The sequence below is a fragment of the Acanthaster planci genome, linkage group LG09, assembly GCF_054643075.1.
Source record: "Acanthaster planci isolate LZ-2023a linkage group LG09, COTS_SCS, whole genome shotgun sequence".
In the NCBI taxonomy this organism is placed as follows: domain Eukaryota; kingdom Metazoa; phylum Echinodermata; class Asteroidea; order Valvatida; family Acanthasteridae; genus Acanthaster; species Acanthaster planci.
In genome coordinates, this window is record NC_141785.1 from 1,277,548 (window position 1) to 1,295,610 (window position 18,063).

At 40.8% G+C, this 18,063-nt stretch overlaps 1 protein-coding gene across 14 annotated transcripts in view; it reads right to left on the minus strand.

Moving 5' to 3' along the window:
- The window catches only part of LOC110989474 (palmitoyltransferase ZDHHC8B-like), a 141,507-nt gene that overhangs the window by 85,232 nt on the left and 38,212 nt on the right, over positions 1-18,063 (minus strand). For 13 of the 14 annotated variants that reach the window (XM_022253865.2, XM_022253867.2, XM_087141292.1 and 10 more), the window contains one exon: positions 8,302-8,423. The exons of the other annotated variant lie outside the window; for it this stretch is intronic. In XM_022253865.2, coding sequence (XP_022109557.1) covers positions 8,302-8,423 — 122 coding nt within the window. The remainder of the gene's footprint in view (positions 1-8,301; positions 8,424-18,063) is intronic. 14 annotated transcript variants of the gene reach the window in all.

An 18,063-nucleotide genomic window follows, 5' to 3' on the forward strand; every position in this document is an offset into this window, starting at 1 on the left:
TTCTCAGGGTTGTTTGACTCCAAGGGGTCATTCTGACATTTTTGGGGGCTGGTCCGGGAAAGAAGGGTTAAATTAATTGAGAGTTTATTATTCGCATGATACTTGAGAAATGAGAAAGGATTGAAAGTTTTAGCTAGACTGGGATACGAATCTGCTTTAATTCCGTCACCTCTCGCAGCACCTGATTTTTTTTTTCTCGAGCCTGCTTGTTCTTGCAGCAGCATTAGCCATGCTACTCTTTCCATGTGCCATTGCTTCATGCTCTGTGCTTTTCCTAAGTTTTAGGTCTGGCGTCGTGACAGCGTGAGAAGATCATTGTGTTCAGGCTGTCTTGGTAGAGGATTTATGTTTTGTTTCCAAAAGATGGTCGGATTCATTTAGAATGTCAGATATTAAACAGATCACAGATATAGGGAAGTCGCTTGGTCTGTCTGGTCAGGAATTGTTGAAGCGAATTCAAGAAGGAACAAACGAAGGAAGAGGAGCGGAAGAAGAAAGAACAATGGGCACATGAGACAGCAGAGAGGGAAGACAGAGAGCGACTAGCAAGAGAGGAGAGGGCTCATCAATGTGAGATGAAGAATCTCAATCTCAAAGTGAAAGTAAAGAAGCTAAACCACTTGTCACTAATGCAATAAAGGCTTGTACGCCCAAACTTCCTTTTTTTGAAGATGACAGGGATGACATAGGTTCCTACCTACAGCAATATGAGCGTTATGCCAAGTTACAAGGATGGGAGGAGAAGGACTGGCCGATCAATCTGAGTGCACTTCTGAAAGGCAACGCCATGGACATATACACCCACATTTCCACAGAGGATGCAGGCAACGAGGTCCTTAAGACAGCGCTTCTCAAGCGGCATAGACTTACTCAAGAGGGTTTTCGGCAGAAATTTCATTCAGCAAGACCGGAGGCTGGTGAAACCGCTCCATAGTTTGTTGTGAGATTAGATAATCTCTTTTCATGGTGGGTCGACTTGGCCAAAATCGAGAAAACGTACAATGCGGTGAAAGATCTCCTTTTAAGGGAACAGTTCATTAATGCTAGTGACAAAGATCTTGCTTTGTTTATCAAAGAGAGACAGCCCAAAGATGTCGACAAAGTGGCCTGATTGGCTGAGCAGTTTCAAGAGGCCCATGGCACAACCTTCAGGTCAACAAAGTCTGATTCAAAGAAACATCCCTTTTCTTGTCCGTCTTTCAAGCGTCCAGAAAGTGTCAAAAGGCCGACATCACAGGGTAAAGGAGTTGATAGCTTTAATCCCGTCCTATCTGTTTCTTTTGTGAAAAACCAGGTCATGTTGCACGTGACTGTTTCAAACGGAAACAGGCACAGCTCAAACACACTAAGTCAGCTGGGATGAAATTGGGTGGAAAAAAAAGAACCAAGCATCAGACCCGAAGCATTCATCAGACACACAAGAAACAGCCAAGGATGGTTCTCAGCGTCAGCAGTGTACTTGCTGCACCTGCGATCTGTGTAGTCAAGTTACACCCCAACAACACCTCAAGCCACAGGAGCAAGGGCTGGTGAAAACAGCTGCATGTACAGTCACAAAACAGGGTTTAGGAGACTGCTGCGTAGAGGACAACCATGTGACTCTCAGATGTGGACATGAGCTGATGCTGATGAGTGCTGCATGTACATGACCCACTGCAGGTGAGATGCCATTAAGTGAAAGACAACTAGGAAACTGAAGAGTCCAGGTTCTTTGAGATAGTGGCTGCCCTGGCGTAGTGGTGAGATGAGATCTGGTAAATGACAAATGAAGGACCGGTGAGACAAGAATGTGTATTCTTATTGACGGCACTGTCTGTAAATTTCCAGTTGCTAGGAAATATGTTGACGCACCGTTCTTTACAGGTAATACTGAGGCCCTGTGTATGCGTAACCCAATTTACGACCTCATTGTTGGTAGCATAACTGGTGTACAGGATTTTTCTAGTCGGTTGCAGGATACTCATCAAACTGAGAAGATTAAAGGCAAGGACGAAGATAGCCAGAGACAAGCAACAGTCGAAGATCACTGAACAAGTTCAAGCTGTGCAGACCAGGGCTCAAAAAGCAGCTAAAGAGAGACACTTTCATCCGCTAAAGGTGCCAAAATGTCCTCTGCCTGAAATTAGTAGAGATGATTTTATTGCAGCTCAGAAAGCTGACTCTAATCTTCAACGGTTTTACGAGTTGGCATCATCTGGTGAGGAGTTGGTAAGGCGTGAGGTCAAAATACAGACGGTTTAGAAACAGTTGAATGGTTGGTGTTAATCCCCCTTCATTCCGTTCGTCTTTTGGTGTTGGACAGTTCAACGGTTTGAAAAGAACCATCTGTCCTGGACTGTCTAGCTTCACGAGCAACCCCAACAACAATGGAGTTTGCGGCTGCACAGCCATAGTTGTGAACAAAAGATCCTATTCAGGGAGAACTTCACTGGCCCCGGTCAGCCTTCCTGGGCTGGCCGTGAGGATTAGCGGTTAACACCTTGTGATAGGAAGACCCAAAATCAACTGCATTCCAGGCTACAGACATTTATCTAGCCTCAGATACATTTTGAGTGGGTATTTCATGACAAAAAGGCATCGCTCCAAGATAATTGTTCCTGTTCAAGCGTTTTTTAGACTGGAAAATAAATGCGTTTATATGGGAGTGCTGGGGAATGCCAAACACGGTTGCCTCAATTTACCGGCTTATCTATCGTCTATGAAAGAAAATATTCACATAGAAACAATATGAATTTATTTGGAACTTCTGTCACATGTACCATATTCTTTGAAGGTAATAAAAAAAAAGTCAAACTCCGCATCAAATAGTGCTGCAAGTATGTGTCAAGGTTTGGTTCGATTCAGACAGGGCTTGGACATTTTTGCCGAACTTCGGATCGGTTGGGTTCAGACATGTACACACATGTACAAGTACAATACACACTGAGACATCGAAAGGCTCGCTACGATCGTGCTGCAAAGGCCTATAAAGTTTTTCTGCGTATAAAATTATGAATCTGCTATCCCTCCCAAACCCTTCATGGTCAAATGAAAGGCAAGTTAGGCCACCGTGCGAACAAAAATCTCCTCGTGCTGCGCTGAAGCACAGCATGCACCGAACCGCTTGGCAAAATTTTCACCCGGGGATGCCTTGGATCGAGCGCAAGTCTGACTGTGATCAGCATCCAACCAAAATACGTTTTGCACTCCATTTATGAGCCCATTGGCCTAATATGGAATGTCATTACCTTAATATGGAACGTAAGGGCGTGGCTATTGGATATTGGCAAATAAAATAATAAATCTGAATATACATGAGCACGATTGGATGTAGTGAGAATTTAGAAGTGTTATGCAGCGACAATGCCATACGTTGCGTGTTCTTGGTTGATTTCTGAGTGATTCTCACCACATGCTTTTTACAACCATCTCATGATGCGGGCCATTGTAAGTTTCAGTATGTTCAAGCACATGTGGAGCATGCTGTACAACTCGTTATCCATTTTTCTTTGTGTTTATTTTTTATTTAGTTTTCTTGAATTTTTGTATGTTTTCCCGCGTGCGATCAATAAAATGCCTAATTAAAACCATACATCCGAACCGATCAGTTTGATTCGGTTCAAAAGTGCCTTGTTTGATGATTTTTGCCTCGGTTCGGTGGTTCGCCGGCAGCACTAGATTAAACTGTGTTTGTTTTAATTTACTGTGCATTTAAGTTTAATAGGTAAAGTCAAACACCAGTGCAGCTTTGAAGTAGAAAGTGTGTAGTTCGCGTACGTGTCTTCCTCGATCCTACACATGAAAACCTGCGAGTGCGCAATGCTGAGTACCAGTTTGTGCACACGGGCAAAAAAAGAGGTTTTATCTGTAACTACATGTTGGCGAACAGAACACTACGTCGTGTATGATTCAGGTAAATACTATTTCGAGTTAGTATATTCGATTCTGCAGGTATACAGTTAGGTGTGTATTTAACTCACGATACCAAGACAAAATATCAAGATTACAGGGTATTGAGACCTGAAAAGACTGGTCTGGCGCAACACAACTACTCAATACACATGTTTTATCAGGAAGTTAAAACAGTCTGCCGATCTAAATCCTCCTGTGGAGCTGCAAAGTAAAGAGCTATTGTTATGACTAATCCACCAGACCGCAGAAGTCTGATGCTGTAATGCGACGAGCTGTCCATTGTTTACTGGAAGCTGCAGAGTGCAAGGTGTACTCGACCGCAACGGTTTGGCCAGACTCACTGAAGCGTTCGTCTGTTCGATGTTGACCGTCCGTGGGGCTTACCGTTTACAAAGCGTTGAACGCTTTCAAAAGCATTTGTATTTTGACTAACTGCTAAGAGAAACTCTTCTAAGTTTTACATATCCTCTGGTTTGTTGTATATGCAATTCCATTCCCTGAAAGTGCAGTGCGGTGATCCTATTCAGCAGTTGGTGGTGCCGCAGAGTTACCGCAGGCATGTTATGACTTTAGCTCATGAGTCTGTCCTTGGTGGTCATCAAGGGATAAGGAAAACTACTGACAAGATTCTATCTAGTTTCTTTTGGCCTGGGTTACAATCTGAGGTCACAAGGTTCTTCAGGTCATGCGATGTGTGTCAGCGAACCGTACACAAGTCGGATCAAAATGTGAATTAAATAAGCTCTCACCCTTCTTAAAAAGAAAATAACTTTCTTCTCGGGGTCATTTGACCCCACAGGGTCATTCTGACAGAGTGATGTTCACCATGGTAAATGCATGATGTACACTGCCCCGCAAAAAGATATAGCGCATGTGTACGTGAACATTATATTTCGTTGTTACTCTCATGTAATATTTAAAACATTAAACAAAAGCATTATAGAAATGTTTATTGGTGTGTATGCTTCAATAAAATTGTCCTTGGTATTGCATATTAATGTTTAAATGTTATTAAAATGATAAAAAACGAACTTAACTGTTTTCTGTGAGTACAAAGTCAATGGGGCACGTGGTGAAATCCAAGATGGCGGCGCCCATGGCACGCCAATAAACACGAAGGACCTGGATCAGTTTAGTAGCGTGTAAAACCTCCACGAGCATCGATAATGCTTTGACACCTTCTTGGCATTGAAGCCAAGAGATTGGTGATGAAATGGCAGTCCATTCCATCCCAAATCCGCTGGAGAATTTGGAAGAGCTCCTCCTTACTTTCTGGCCTCCAATTCTCACGACGGAGTCGCAATTCAAGCTCGTTCCAAAGATTCTCCAACGGATTGAGGTCAGGACTCTGGGCTGGCCACTCCATCACCTCAAACTGCCAACTGCCCCCCATTTCAGTGATGAAATCGGGGGTTGGATCGGCCAAGAATTCCTGTGTAATTCTTGCAGTGTGTGGGGGGGGGGCATTGTCATGCTGAAACAGGAAGTCAAGGCCGATCAAACCGTGGGCATAAGGCAGCATGTGGTCGCGGAGAATACTGACGTAAACACTAGCATTGATATTCTCCGTGACCTGTGTCAGTGCACTGGTGCCCGCAGAGCTCATACAGCCCCAAACCATGATGCCAGATCCTCCATGCTTTACTAACCGAACCACACAGTTCTCCGAAAACTCCTCCCCCACCAGCCTTCTGACATAAACACGGCCGTCAGATTGATACAGCTGGAACCGCGACTCATCGCTCCAAAGAACGCGACAATCGTTGCATCTTTGTTATTTCTTTCCGTGTGGACATTTGGGTCGGCACTCTTGACATTTACATTTATAAATTCCATGTTGACAATTAAGACACTTGAAATGTTTTTTCTACACAGATAGCAATGCAATATACTCCCCTGTTTTTACTTTAAGTTTAAATTCACTAAGTGGTTTTCCCTTCAGTATCGTTGACAACATTAAGTTTCTTGAGTTGTTGACATACTTGTTTTTTAACAGTCTTTATTATTATATATCATTCATTTATATAGTAATAACTATTGTATTGTCTGCACCAACATTGTGAATGTGAAAATAATGTGGTAAGTTCTGGGTGTGAGAATGATGCGGTAAGTTTTTACCGCATTATTTTGGTGTGGGGTGGGTTGAGGGTGGGTTGGATAGGTATCCAGGGAAGGTGGGGGTGGGGATTGCTTTGGTGATTTCACTTTTATTTTTTGATGATGTCACTTTTCATTTTTGATGATGTCACTTTTTTAGTCGGGTAGATATAGGAGGACAATTTGTCCTAGAAACACCATTTATAATACTACAGAAGTGAGTATGTCACATGCACAAGTATGTCTGTAAAATGCATTACCGCAAGAACCAGCACATGAACCAACATGTGCGCATACTCCATTCATTTGTATAGCATCTATTGGTTCTGAATGACGTCACACTTCAGTACTCTTTAGCTTCATAGATTTGGCAAAATCCATGAGTGCAAAGATTTCAACATCAGTAACAGTTGATAATTGTCCTACCTCATGCAAGACAAGTAAGTTGTATGTGTCAGTTGACTTAACACTGCACAGATTAAAAGGCACAATCGTGTAGACTTTACTTTAGTATACATCGAACGATAACCATCCATGATCTATTCATAACTTAAGAGTGCATTGCACTGCCACTTTACATCACTGACTTGAGAACATACATGTAAGGGAACGGCTACTGGATGATTGTTGTGCATAGCATTGGTATGAATACAGTATGTGAAAACACCACTGAAAGTTGTGGGAATTTGGCACAGTAATGCAAGCTGTAATATGCTGTAAACTGCAGGTATGTTTGTATATATCGTCACCATTTTCATGAACAGGTAAATTTTGCCAAAATTGCCACCTTTTCAAATTCCATTTTGGCCAAATCAACTATGCTATATAATGCTGACATCTTGGTGGAAATCATTTTGACCAAATCTATTCAAATTAGCTGAATCACAATGATCTACATGGGACAAAATCCAACTAAACCACATTTTTGTTTTTGCAAAGGGGTAACATTAACCCTTCATAAAGGTTATGTTGAGCTCGGAAGAGCAAAATCAGTTTCACCGACCTGAGGAAAAATTGAATTTAACACTGGAACTATATAAAATGTTGTAATATTGCACGCAATGGTAACAGTATGAGCATTGTTAATATCGTTTCCTAGGCTTTTGAGTTTTCATGAAGGGGCTAATTTTTGGAGGATAAATAATCCTAAATGAAGGATTAGACAGTACAATTTCTCACCCTGCATTTGATTAAATTTATCAACTCTTGAAGCTAATCTTCACAAATTCCCTGTTTAAAAATTTAACCACTACCAGCCGGGGACACCGAAATCGGAGCCGTATGGTTTATATGTGTGGCTGGGGTCTCCGAACTCGGACAAAGGAAACAGGGCCCTGTAACAAAAGACCGTACTCCGAACAAAAGACCAGGCTGCTGGGCATGACCGGCATTTTTCACTCTCAAAAGTGGTGATAATCCAGCGTTATTTTGAAACCGTATACCGGGGTTTGGGGTATTTAGAGCAAGCGGATTACCACCGGGGACAAAAGCTCTCCACCACCACATGGATGAGCCACACAGCACCGCTGCATGCTAATTTGGCCCCTATTGAAAAGAGGTCAGCAGTGCACTGAGCCAGGTTCGTGAACAAAAGACAGTTGCATAACACCCCACAATCTGGGCTCTGTTTACAAGGCTGCAGGCCTGGCTGAAATATTCGGGCGTCAATGAAGGTCACCTGTCAACTTAAAGTAGTGCCTAAAGATTACTCCGTGCGGCTATAAACGACTGTTAAATGGAATGATGAATTGTTGAAGGATTTTGAAAACGGAAAAAATGATAGTCATGCCGGCCCAGCATCCTCAACGTTGAAAAATGCCCCGGTCCGAAGTGGTTAACCAACTTTAAAATGGTTTTCTTGAAAGTTTACTTTGGAGAAATTTGCTTCTTAATGAAAGTCATGATAATGTAATGATTATGAAATGATGGTAATGTAACACTTCAGTGCAATCCATGCATTCCAAATTGCATGAAAAACCCTTATCCGTTTGTATTTGTGTTGCTTTTTCCTGACATGTGCTCCGTGGGCTATTGACACTACCGATCAGTTGAAAATGCTGAACATCAGAATCAACCAGTGCAGTCGATTTCAGTACGCAAGTGGCTTATTCAGCTATTTTTGGTTCACAGTTGTTTAAAAGTTTCTCTTTTGCTAATTTTTTCATTATTCTAATTAAAGTCAGATTTTGGAATTGCTAGAAAAAAATTAATAATTCTATTTGTAACTCTAGTGATCACTTCCAAGGAAGTGTGATGGACAAACAGCAACATTGAAAATATCACTAAATGTACATGTCTACAACACAAACTTACTTTTGGGGAAAACTCCAGGGTCAACGAAGGTAGCAAGCACGAAATTGAGGAAAACCACAGAGAATAGAACAGCTGAGTAAACAGCAACTGCAGGGTGAATAGTGTTAACCAAACATGGCAATCTACAAGAGGGAGAATTAACACGAAAAAATAAAAATATTGTTAGGTGTACAGGTGTTGACAGCCAGTGAAAAGAGAAATGCACAACCCCTCCCAAAAATGTGGTGGTCTGGGTCATGTACATGATGTACAAGGTAATGTTATATTTCTCCTGGTTCCAGATTGCTTCAAATAAAAGCTGACCACTTTTGGATTGTCTCTAATGCTAAATTTTCTGGTAAGTAATGTTTTTGAAGTAAAATGTAAAGTTTTTGTTGTTTAAATGTTGTTTTCCGAAAATTTCTGCAAGTTAGGAAATTTATCCAGATTTCCAACTCACATTAAGACAAGTTTTGAAGGTTTGAAAAATTTTAAGGAATCACAAAATCAAACATTTACAGGGCAATACGTCACTTACAACATACGAATTCAAATTGTTGTTTTCTATTTCTACAGTCATAAAACTCTTGCGTTGAATCTCTAACTCTGCAGGCACTAACAGAGTCTCCATTAGATTATCTTTTGAGTGTGATTAGTTTGACCCAATTCTGAACTGGTTAAACCAATCCTGTACTGAGAAAAGTTGCATCAGCTGTTCCACAATCCTGCATTTTCCAAATTCATAAGGCCCATCACTACACTGAACTGGAACTAGATATTACCCCACAAACTATAACTATGGTTCATAACACACTGATTTATCATCAATCCCAGCAGCTAAGGGAGGACAGCTGTTGCGTTCGAAGGCATTTTGCATTCCTCCAATGATTTGCCAGAATCAGTACTGTATGTTGTACAGGTTTATCCGACAAAGGTGAACTGCAACTAGAAGTGAATAGGAGAGTTCCAGACCACCTTCCCTCCCCTGGGTACCTACCCAACCCTCCCAAAAACGAAAAAACCCCAAATTTTCTCGCTCACCAACACAAGAGCCACCCTCCCCCACAACGAGAGTCGATTTCTCTATCTTGGAAAAACAAAGAAAATTCACCACATTCACATTGAGACTCGAGATGCCAGCTTGAAACAAAAAATCACAATAGAAAACAAAAATCCAAAGTCAACTCTGAAGCAAAAAAATATCTTTTTAAAAGTTGTACTCATTGTAAAGGTTGTTTTGCATGTTGCTTTTGTAGAAGAAGCGAAGGTTGTACTGATTGTGCAGATTATTTGAATTGTTATCTGGTTATAGCTGTTATGGTTGTGCTTCAAATAATGGATCAATGGGATTTTAAAAACAATAGGCAAGATATGGAGATGTATTATAAATATCAATTATACCTTGCAACAATTGGGGATAAAGATTTTAATTAATCAAAAAATTCCATTAAAATTATGAAAAAGATCCACAATCTAGTTTAATAATATAAAAAATGAAAAATATTACATATATTAAAACAAATCAAGTATTCAAAAAGAAAACAAAGAAGTGTAGTGACTGTCGAAAAAATAAACTATTGTCAGAGTTTAAATTAAAACTCAACCAAACGATCAGTAAATGTTGCTTGCGATGTTTAGAAAATAACAAATACAGAAATTATTGCAAACATGGATGGTATAAATATGATTGTTCGGAATGTAGACCACAGCATACCAAAGAAATAGCTCATAATGTCAAAGGTTATATACCACAAGACCTGTATTGCGAGCACAAAAAATATAAATCAATTTGCAGCATCTGCACACCTAAACAATATCCACGCAAGAGTTAACTGAGTCAAACAAATAGACCTCACTCTCAGTTTTGAGATTGAGGTTTAAGTAAAGTTAGTCTCTTTCTCTAAAAATAGAGAAAGACGTCAATGCCAATAATAACGAAATTAGATATGTATATTATAAAAAAGACTAATATAAAACAAATGGATGTGCCAAATAATAAAGATGCCAGACCACAGTACAGACCACTACTTTCTAACTTTAGATATTTTAGAAAGTCATTTTTATTAGTTTTTGTAAGGGAATATAATATACCCTTGCCTCCACCCCAGAGCCAACAACATACTAAACCAGAACTCATACGCACGATCCAAACGAACCAGCGCCCATTTAAAAAGTTACAGTGTAATACGTATCATCAGCTCTTACAAATAGTACAAGACAACCAAATACCCCATACAGGTACGGGTGCAAACAGTAACGTGCAGCGAAAAGATCTCATCGATGCGATTAACTCTAACACTCCTCAGTCCTCCAACAGGTGAAGGATTAAGGAGTATGAAGGTTAATAAATTTACTTGACCGGAAGCAATGGCCGAGGTAGACATCCAAAACATCCAACGGTTTCAAGGTAATTTTGGAAACTGGGGACTGAAGCCTAGTTTTTTGAATACGACCTAGTACACCTTTTTGATTTCTACAAAAGCTACATGGAAGCAAAAGCACTGGCCGAATTTCAAGAGATAGGTGCCTACAAGTTGAAAACTCCGATCGAAGTCCAGTTTAAAATAGTACGACCGGATCGGCAGACCGAACTTGGTATCTTTATGTTTACTAGTGAAAACACCGTGGTGTTTACCAAACGAGACGTCAAGAAAGCGTTACAAGAACAAAAACAGTATCCCACGCGGTAAGTCGACGCTCATACTCAAAGGGGTTCTGGGTAAGTATTTGACAAAGTCGTCATATTTTATATCAACGTGGTGTTGCTCTATAATCCAGTCAGGGCTAGTTACATACCGCTACCTAAAAAGTTAGCAGCTAAAAACGCACTTATCAACGTCCAAAATAAGAAAGACCAGCAGTGTGTACGCTAGGTGAATCAAGTGGCTAAAGGAGTTTATAGAGACAATGTCAGACACCAACTCGCAACTAATCCGAGATATAAATGAGACAATGTCAGACACCAACTCACAACTAATCCGAGATATAAATTACACGAAGATAGACCAAACACCTACAAAGAATCAGATGGTTTAAATTTTACAAACGTTGACTTTCCCACTCCGATATCTCATATTTCACGCATCAAAGACCAAAACAACTTGGTGATCAACATATTTGGTTATACAGCGAAAGACGGTGTGGTTTTGCTTCACAAGGCCAAAGCTAGAGGCAAAGAGATCAACTTACTTTATTTTAAAAACGGTGAAAAAGCTCACTATTGTTGGATCAAACATTTCTATAGATTGATGGGCGATAACAGCAATCACTATGGCTGAAAACATCGGTGCCTGAATTGTATGTGTCACTTTCAAACACAACAAAGACAAGACAACCACAAAGAAGACTTTCAAGGAAAAGACGCCGCTGCGACCAAGGTTGTTCTGCCTGAAAAAGGCAAACACATCCTCAAATTTGAAAATCACAAGAATAAACAGGATGCCCATATGTCATCTGAGCCGATTTTGAATCTGTGCAGCCGCAAGAAGCCAACACAACCAAAACTCAGCATCACAAGCGTACGTAATCGTGCGTTGCGATGGTGAATGCATGAGTCACAAAACTTACCGTGGACAAGACGCAGCCACTAATTTTAAAGAGTCTTTCTCGCGAGACACAGAAAAAGATTAAGGAAACATTGGCTGAACCAAAACTGCTTGTTTGGACGCCTGAGCTAGGAAAACGACATGATGCGTGTAACAAATGCTGGATCTGTAAGAGGCGTATCTACCCAACAAAAGAAACACAGTGTAAATGTCGTATCCCACAAAGACCAAAAACTAAATTCCAAAGGATAGAATTTAGCTTGAAAAACGACCGCAGCTACATCGACTACATTTGCATAAACTATAAAATAGGTATTGCACGACAGTATTTGAAGAAAGTTCTTCAGTTCGCTCCGCTCGGGTGCAGCCGGTAACTGACTTATGCGGTCTAACTTGATGGCTTCTGTGGGAATTGCGTCGATTAATCTGGTCTTTTCTTTGTCTGGCAATTTTAGAACCTGGGGTAACCTTGTAACCCATTCCACGTTTTGTTTACCCGGGTTTAACATTTCTTGTGCGTACTGACATCCAAACAAGTGTTCGGCCAATGTTCTGTTAAATCATTCTTTGATCCCCTGCGATCGATGGGCACCCGGTTCACCCTCTTGTATTTGGACACCTTTTTCATGAGCATTTTTTAAATCTCACCTTAAAATTCCAATCCCGAGTCAACGTTAACTGTTTTAGGCCAAGTCAACTGCGACCTTTTGTAAACCCGTTTGATAGCGTCGGTCACTTATTCAGCTGTTTTAGTTGTCAAAGGTTCGGCTTCTTTGTATCTGGAAGCCATGTCGACCACCGTTAACGCGTACTTGCACGTTTTACCCCTTGGACCTTTGGAACTCGATCCCAAGGCAAATACAACACACCCATTTGATGCGTGTCGTTGGGAATGGCATATTCCAATTGTAAAGTATTTGGCCTGGTTATATACCCAGGGGCAGGCAAATAAATTTGCAACACAACCAGTTGTTTTAACCAACTTCTCACCGCGCGCAAGTGATCTATGGCACTTTCACCTTTCCAATAACTTTGCGAGCTACAAAACAATTTTGATAATTCTTTGTCCCTTTCTTTATCCATGCTTTTTCAAAATTAAAGCTTTTTAAAATAAAGTTAAACAAAATGATACGCCAAGAAACCGACCAACGCAGTTCCCCCAAGGACCCTAATGAGCTCTTTAACGTGTTGGTCTTCCGAAGGCACGTAAAAATCTGACAACTTGGGTTCAGGCAGCATCATCTGCAACACATTTTCTCCCGTCAATTCCAAATAAGCATGCAACGCTTCATCTACGTCGGTAAATTTGTGTTGAATAGCGCGTTTTTGCCTCATGCATTCATTTACCAAATCTAATAAATGAACGCGTTGGCATTCCCAGGTTTGTTTGGCTTGCAGCAATTGTTCCACGGCTAAATCGCGTCTCTTTCTTTCTTTGTCCACTCTTTTTTAGGACAGGCTGCTTAACAAAAAGTTGGATCCAGTAAATGCTAGCACGTTGACTATTCCTCCTACCATCATTAATGCACTCGTCATTTTATTTTATAAAGGCTTTAATTTAAAATGAGCCAAGAACTTCTTTTAGAGGTCAAAGACACACTGGCAGAAATGCAAGCCGACGACACCGACATCGAGGGCATGGTGGGCGATATGCGAGCCGACGCAGTTCACATCAGGGACATCGACAAGAATATAAGATTAAATCAGTGCTCTGAAATATATGATTGCCGAGCTTTCGGTAACCGAGTACCTTCTTCAGGGCAAGCAGATTCAGTTCTGAATGAATGCGGAAAAATCCACGTTCATTCCACCTGGATGCAGCGTTCCAAGTTCGAAAATGATGCGCTGCTCCAATTCCTTACGCTGTACATCGGATGACGCTTCCTGCAGAATGCAGATGCTTACGTCACCGAGGAAAGTGGTGGCGTGCAAAAGCGCTCCACAATCTGAGACCTGGTGTTTGTTGGCGCACACTGCGCAAGTGTTCCGCGAAGCAGTCACCAAGGCGATGCTTGGTCTCTCCAATGTACACTTTACCACAGCGATGACATGTCAGGGACATGCTGGACGAGATTCAAGACATACTAACAGAAAGGCGAGCCGAAACGTTTCATAAGACAAATCAAATGAACAGGTATGAAGACATGTTTTTTGTGACCGGTGTGTCGTTGATTGCTTTATTGTTCAAAATTTGGAATTTTAAAATAAAGCATTCAAATTATAAATCCGTCTAATACAAACTGTACATAATAAAAAGAAAGACAATGATGAGTCAATACACAAAGAAATTAAATCAAAGCCGTCGTTTAAAAACAGCTCGGGCCATCAAAGGTGAACAAGGTGAGGTGACGATTACGCACAACCCAAGCACCATCGCCACCACGCACATGCTGAATGTCAAATTTCTGGCATTAGGGGTAGACGACGTCGTCATACCCGGTATGGCAAAACTCGCTTTCAAGTTGGAGCTAGACCGTAGATCCGACGACAATCGAGCCCTGTACAACAACGTCGCACGTAACTTGGTCGGTGAACTCAACATTAGTCTACAAGGCAACAAAATCGTGAGTTATGAAGGCGCAACAACAAAGCCCGAGTCTAATAAATCAAGCTCATGCATGTAGGAGGTTGAGCTGTTTCAAAATATGCTACCGATCCAAGTTTTCATTTTTATATTTGTGTGTGGGATTTCAGAGAGTCTAGCGTCAATAACTATTGTTTATCAAAGACTGGATTCTCTGGTTCTGCCAAACAGCACGAGCATGTATTGCGATAAATGGTAAAAACATCTCAATGAGAAAATCGATACAGTTTTATTGGTGATTTTACGACTCAATTCTAGAGAGACAAATTAATTTTGAATAAAAGGCAGAGGCAAACTATCAGGGCTGTGATCATCTGTCTTCAAGCAAAAATAATTCCAATAATCGTGCTGGTCATTGTTTGATCGGAATCTCAGGAATTCTTTACAGACTTCTAGGAGGGATGTGTTAGGTAACAGTAGTCTACAGTGTGTATAGGGATTGGACAGGTAAGGGGGGTACCCCTCCATCCTGTTACGTGCGGAGAATGCACGGCAGAAGAAAAATCAAAAGACGGGAATCAGGACACTAAAACATACGAGCAAAGGACAATAAAGGAACTAATTTGGAAAAACATTTAATTATTAACTTAAATCAGCAAAGCAGTAAATTAAAACAAAGTAAATCTAGTGGTTTGCTGCAACTTAAACTTCTCATGCGAGAACATCGTGAATTTGAACAGTCAAAAAGCATAAAAGGAAATTATTTACATTAGCACAGCCAAGCAGAATTAATTACACTGAAAATTAGCAAGCCGGCAAAAAATAAATTAATAGGCGAGAGGCAAATTATATTCGGCCGAGTATGATTACCTTAAGGAGCCAACAAGAGAACAGAAGAAAATTAGGCCCAGCCCAGTCAGTGCCATGGCTAAAAAGGCGCGGTCGTCAGGCCCAGCACCTATGCACTCCACGCCAGAACAGTCCAGTTCAGACAGGCAGGTCAGTGTCGATCCCCGAGATTCGGCTTCCACATGGAGCCACGACACTCCAGGGTCCACGGTCCCTCAGCGGTGTCAGCCTTGGCCACGGTGCGGCAGTAATCGAGGCGTAGACGACAAGGAGGTGCTGACCCAACGCCGGCTATTTTGAAACGCAGATGCTAAAAGCATATAGGCACTGACTGAGAGCGAAATCAATGACTACGGAGTCTTTTATAGGTTTTTGGAACGTGCCTAAATTCCACACGTACCTTTTCAGGGAGACACAAAAGGATTCGGATCAACTGGGATCGTAACAGTCCCATATATTGCCTGGTATATCTTGGGATGAGATCAACTATAGCGGGGATTGCTGTAGTTACTATGCAAAGAATACACCGTGTATTACATGTATCTGAATGGAAGTTGCGTAGAATTACCAATACTATTTTCATTTTTTTAATTGACTGCCATGATTGGAAACAGGTAAAATATAAAATGGGCTTCTGAAAGGTTACCTTTAATTAATATTGCAGAACGCCAACAGGGTGCCTCAAAAAGATTATCGGCTTCACACTTCAGTTTGGCTCAAATACTTTTGTGGTTTCTTAATAAAAGTGCGTAAGAAAACGTAGTCTATTAGGTTGTGTGACCTCAATAATAATACCAATAATACCACTATATGATATAAAACTAAGTTATATACCAACATAAAAATCTTTTGTAAGAGCCAAGATTACAAATGTAATACAGCGCAACTGTCTTTTCGCTTGTTCTTCAAATACAGGAATCATGGTCACCCAAGGTCACCTGCATCCCGGCAAAGATGGTGACAATCTCGTTGCAGGATTTGCAGATGTTGTGCAATCTGAGGCAAATTGTGCACTTTCTTTGGTTCGTGTATTATTCTCCAAGAGGGAGGTGAAGATAAGTAATTGCAAAGGGGTGCGGAGAAAGGAGAAGCTTGATCTGGTCCGCCTGAATGCCATCAAGGCCATTGTAAGAGAGAAGTCATCGCTTGAAGTTTGAAATATACTGGCGCCAGGAATGCATCAAGGCAATCGACGAGGGTTGCAGACGACTCAATCGTTCCAAACAGTTCTTGTAATGTTTATGGTTTTAATTTATAAGTGGGCTTTGCAATGTTCACAACTTGATTTAATCTTTTTTTTTTCTCCAAATCTGCTGAAATCACCCAAATCATGGCGATCCCTGTGAGGTAATACTCAACTAAACGAAGAGACAATTTTGTCTTCCATAGATATAACATTGGCAAAAAGATCACATTCATGGGCAAAACTGGTTTTGTAGTTTTCACGAAGAGACAATTTGACTCCAGAAATGTAAACAAATGTAACAATGTTGTTCCTGACACACGTGCGTGCACTGTATGTGCCGTTTTCACGATGAGTACAAAAGGCACACAGATTTGAGCATTTCACGAACAATCTCGTTTTTTTACAAAATAAACAACTTTATCTTCTAGAAATGTTAGGTTTGTATCATGTAACATCCCTTATTGCACGGAGAAGCATTGGTGAATTTAAAGGAATGCTAAATTCTACGAAATTTAGCATTTGGTTTTCTCAAAACCTGTGTTTTGCAATCCAAAGAGAAAATTGTCTCTTCGTGAAAACTGTGACGCTATGTAAAATTTATTAATGCAATTTCATTCACTCATTTTTTGGATTGTATGTAACTTGAAGTATTGTGGAAATAAAAGTTCATTGACTGAATGAAAGAAAAGGTTCACATGAATCATTTAAGAAATGCGAGTTTAATTAAAATTCTAAAGTACACTTCTCAGTTTTTAAAAATTACTCTGATTTCTCCTTTTACGGAAGTGTTTGCATGGCTTTTTGTACTTGGCTGCATGCTGTATGATAATTAGGAGAATGACCAGTCATGTGAGAGGAATTGACCAATAACAGGTAAGATTCTAATTTTTACGGATCGGATTTTTGTGGACACCGGTCATATTCACGCGAAGTGGCTGTGGCGAAGCACAAGCGTGAGCTAATATAGCGACACCACTCTTCACTAGTTCCTGCCTTTGATTACGCAAAGAGAATTCACGTTTTTTGGGAATCCGCAAAATTAGTTCCTCGTGTACACTTTGAAGGGGCCCGAAGCGTCGTGTAAATCAAATTATTTCAACGTACAACTTTCACTAAGTTTTAGGGAAATTTTGAACGCCGCATGGTCAACCATGGGTCAACTAACATTTACCCCACCAAAACTTACCTCCAAAATTTTATTCCATTTTTACACTGAACTCGAAGGCCACAAATTTGAATGTGAAAAAACGGAATTCCGGTTAAACCGGAAAGATTCCCATGCCTTTTACAACCATTATTAAGATTAATGTTCCGTTCGACATCCTGCCCAGCGTTCGATTGAATCCGATTAATTGCACCGGAATCTTTGCACGCGCGAAACGTGTTTCACTCAGCTCCCTTGCAAACTGTGTGCGACCACAAACCAGTTGGCCTGATACCTAGTACCTAAACGTACAATCGACTAGACTGTGCGTCTAGTCGATCGTAAGATACCGCGCGACGTACTCAACTTCGTCTCCATCTCAGGCTTCGGGTCGTGTTGTGCAGTTACATGATTTTCTATCATTTTCATATATTTGAATGTGTAAAAATTGATCATTTGGGTTGAAATTTTCAGGAATAACCCGAAATCAGTCTTCGACATCATGCATCAAGTTTGGGGTCAAAAGATTGAACGG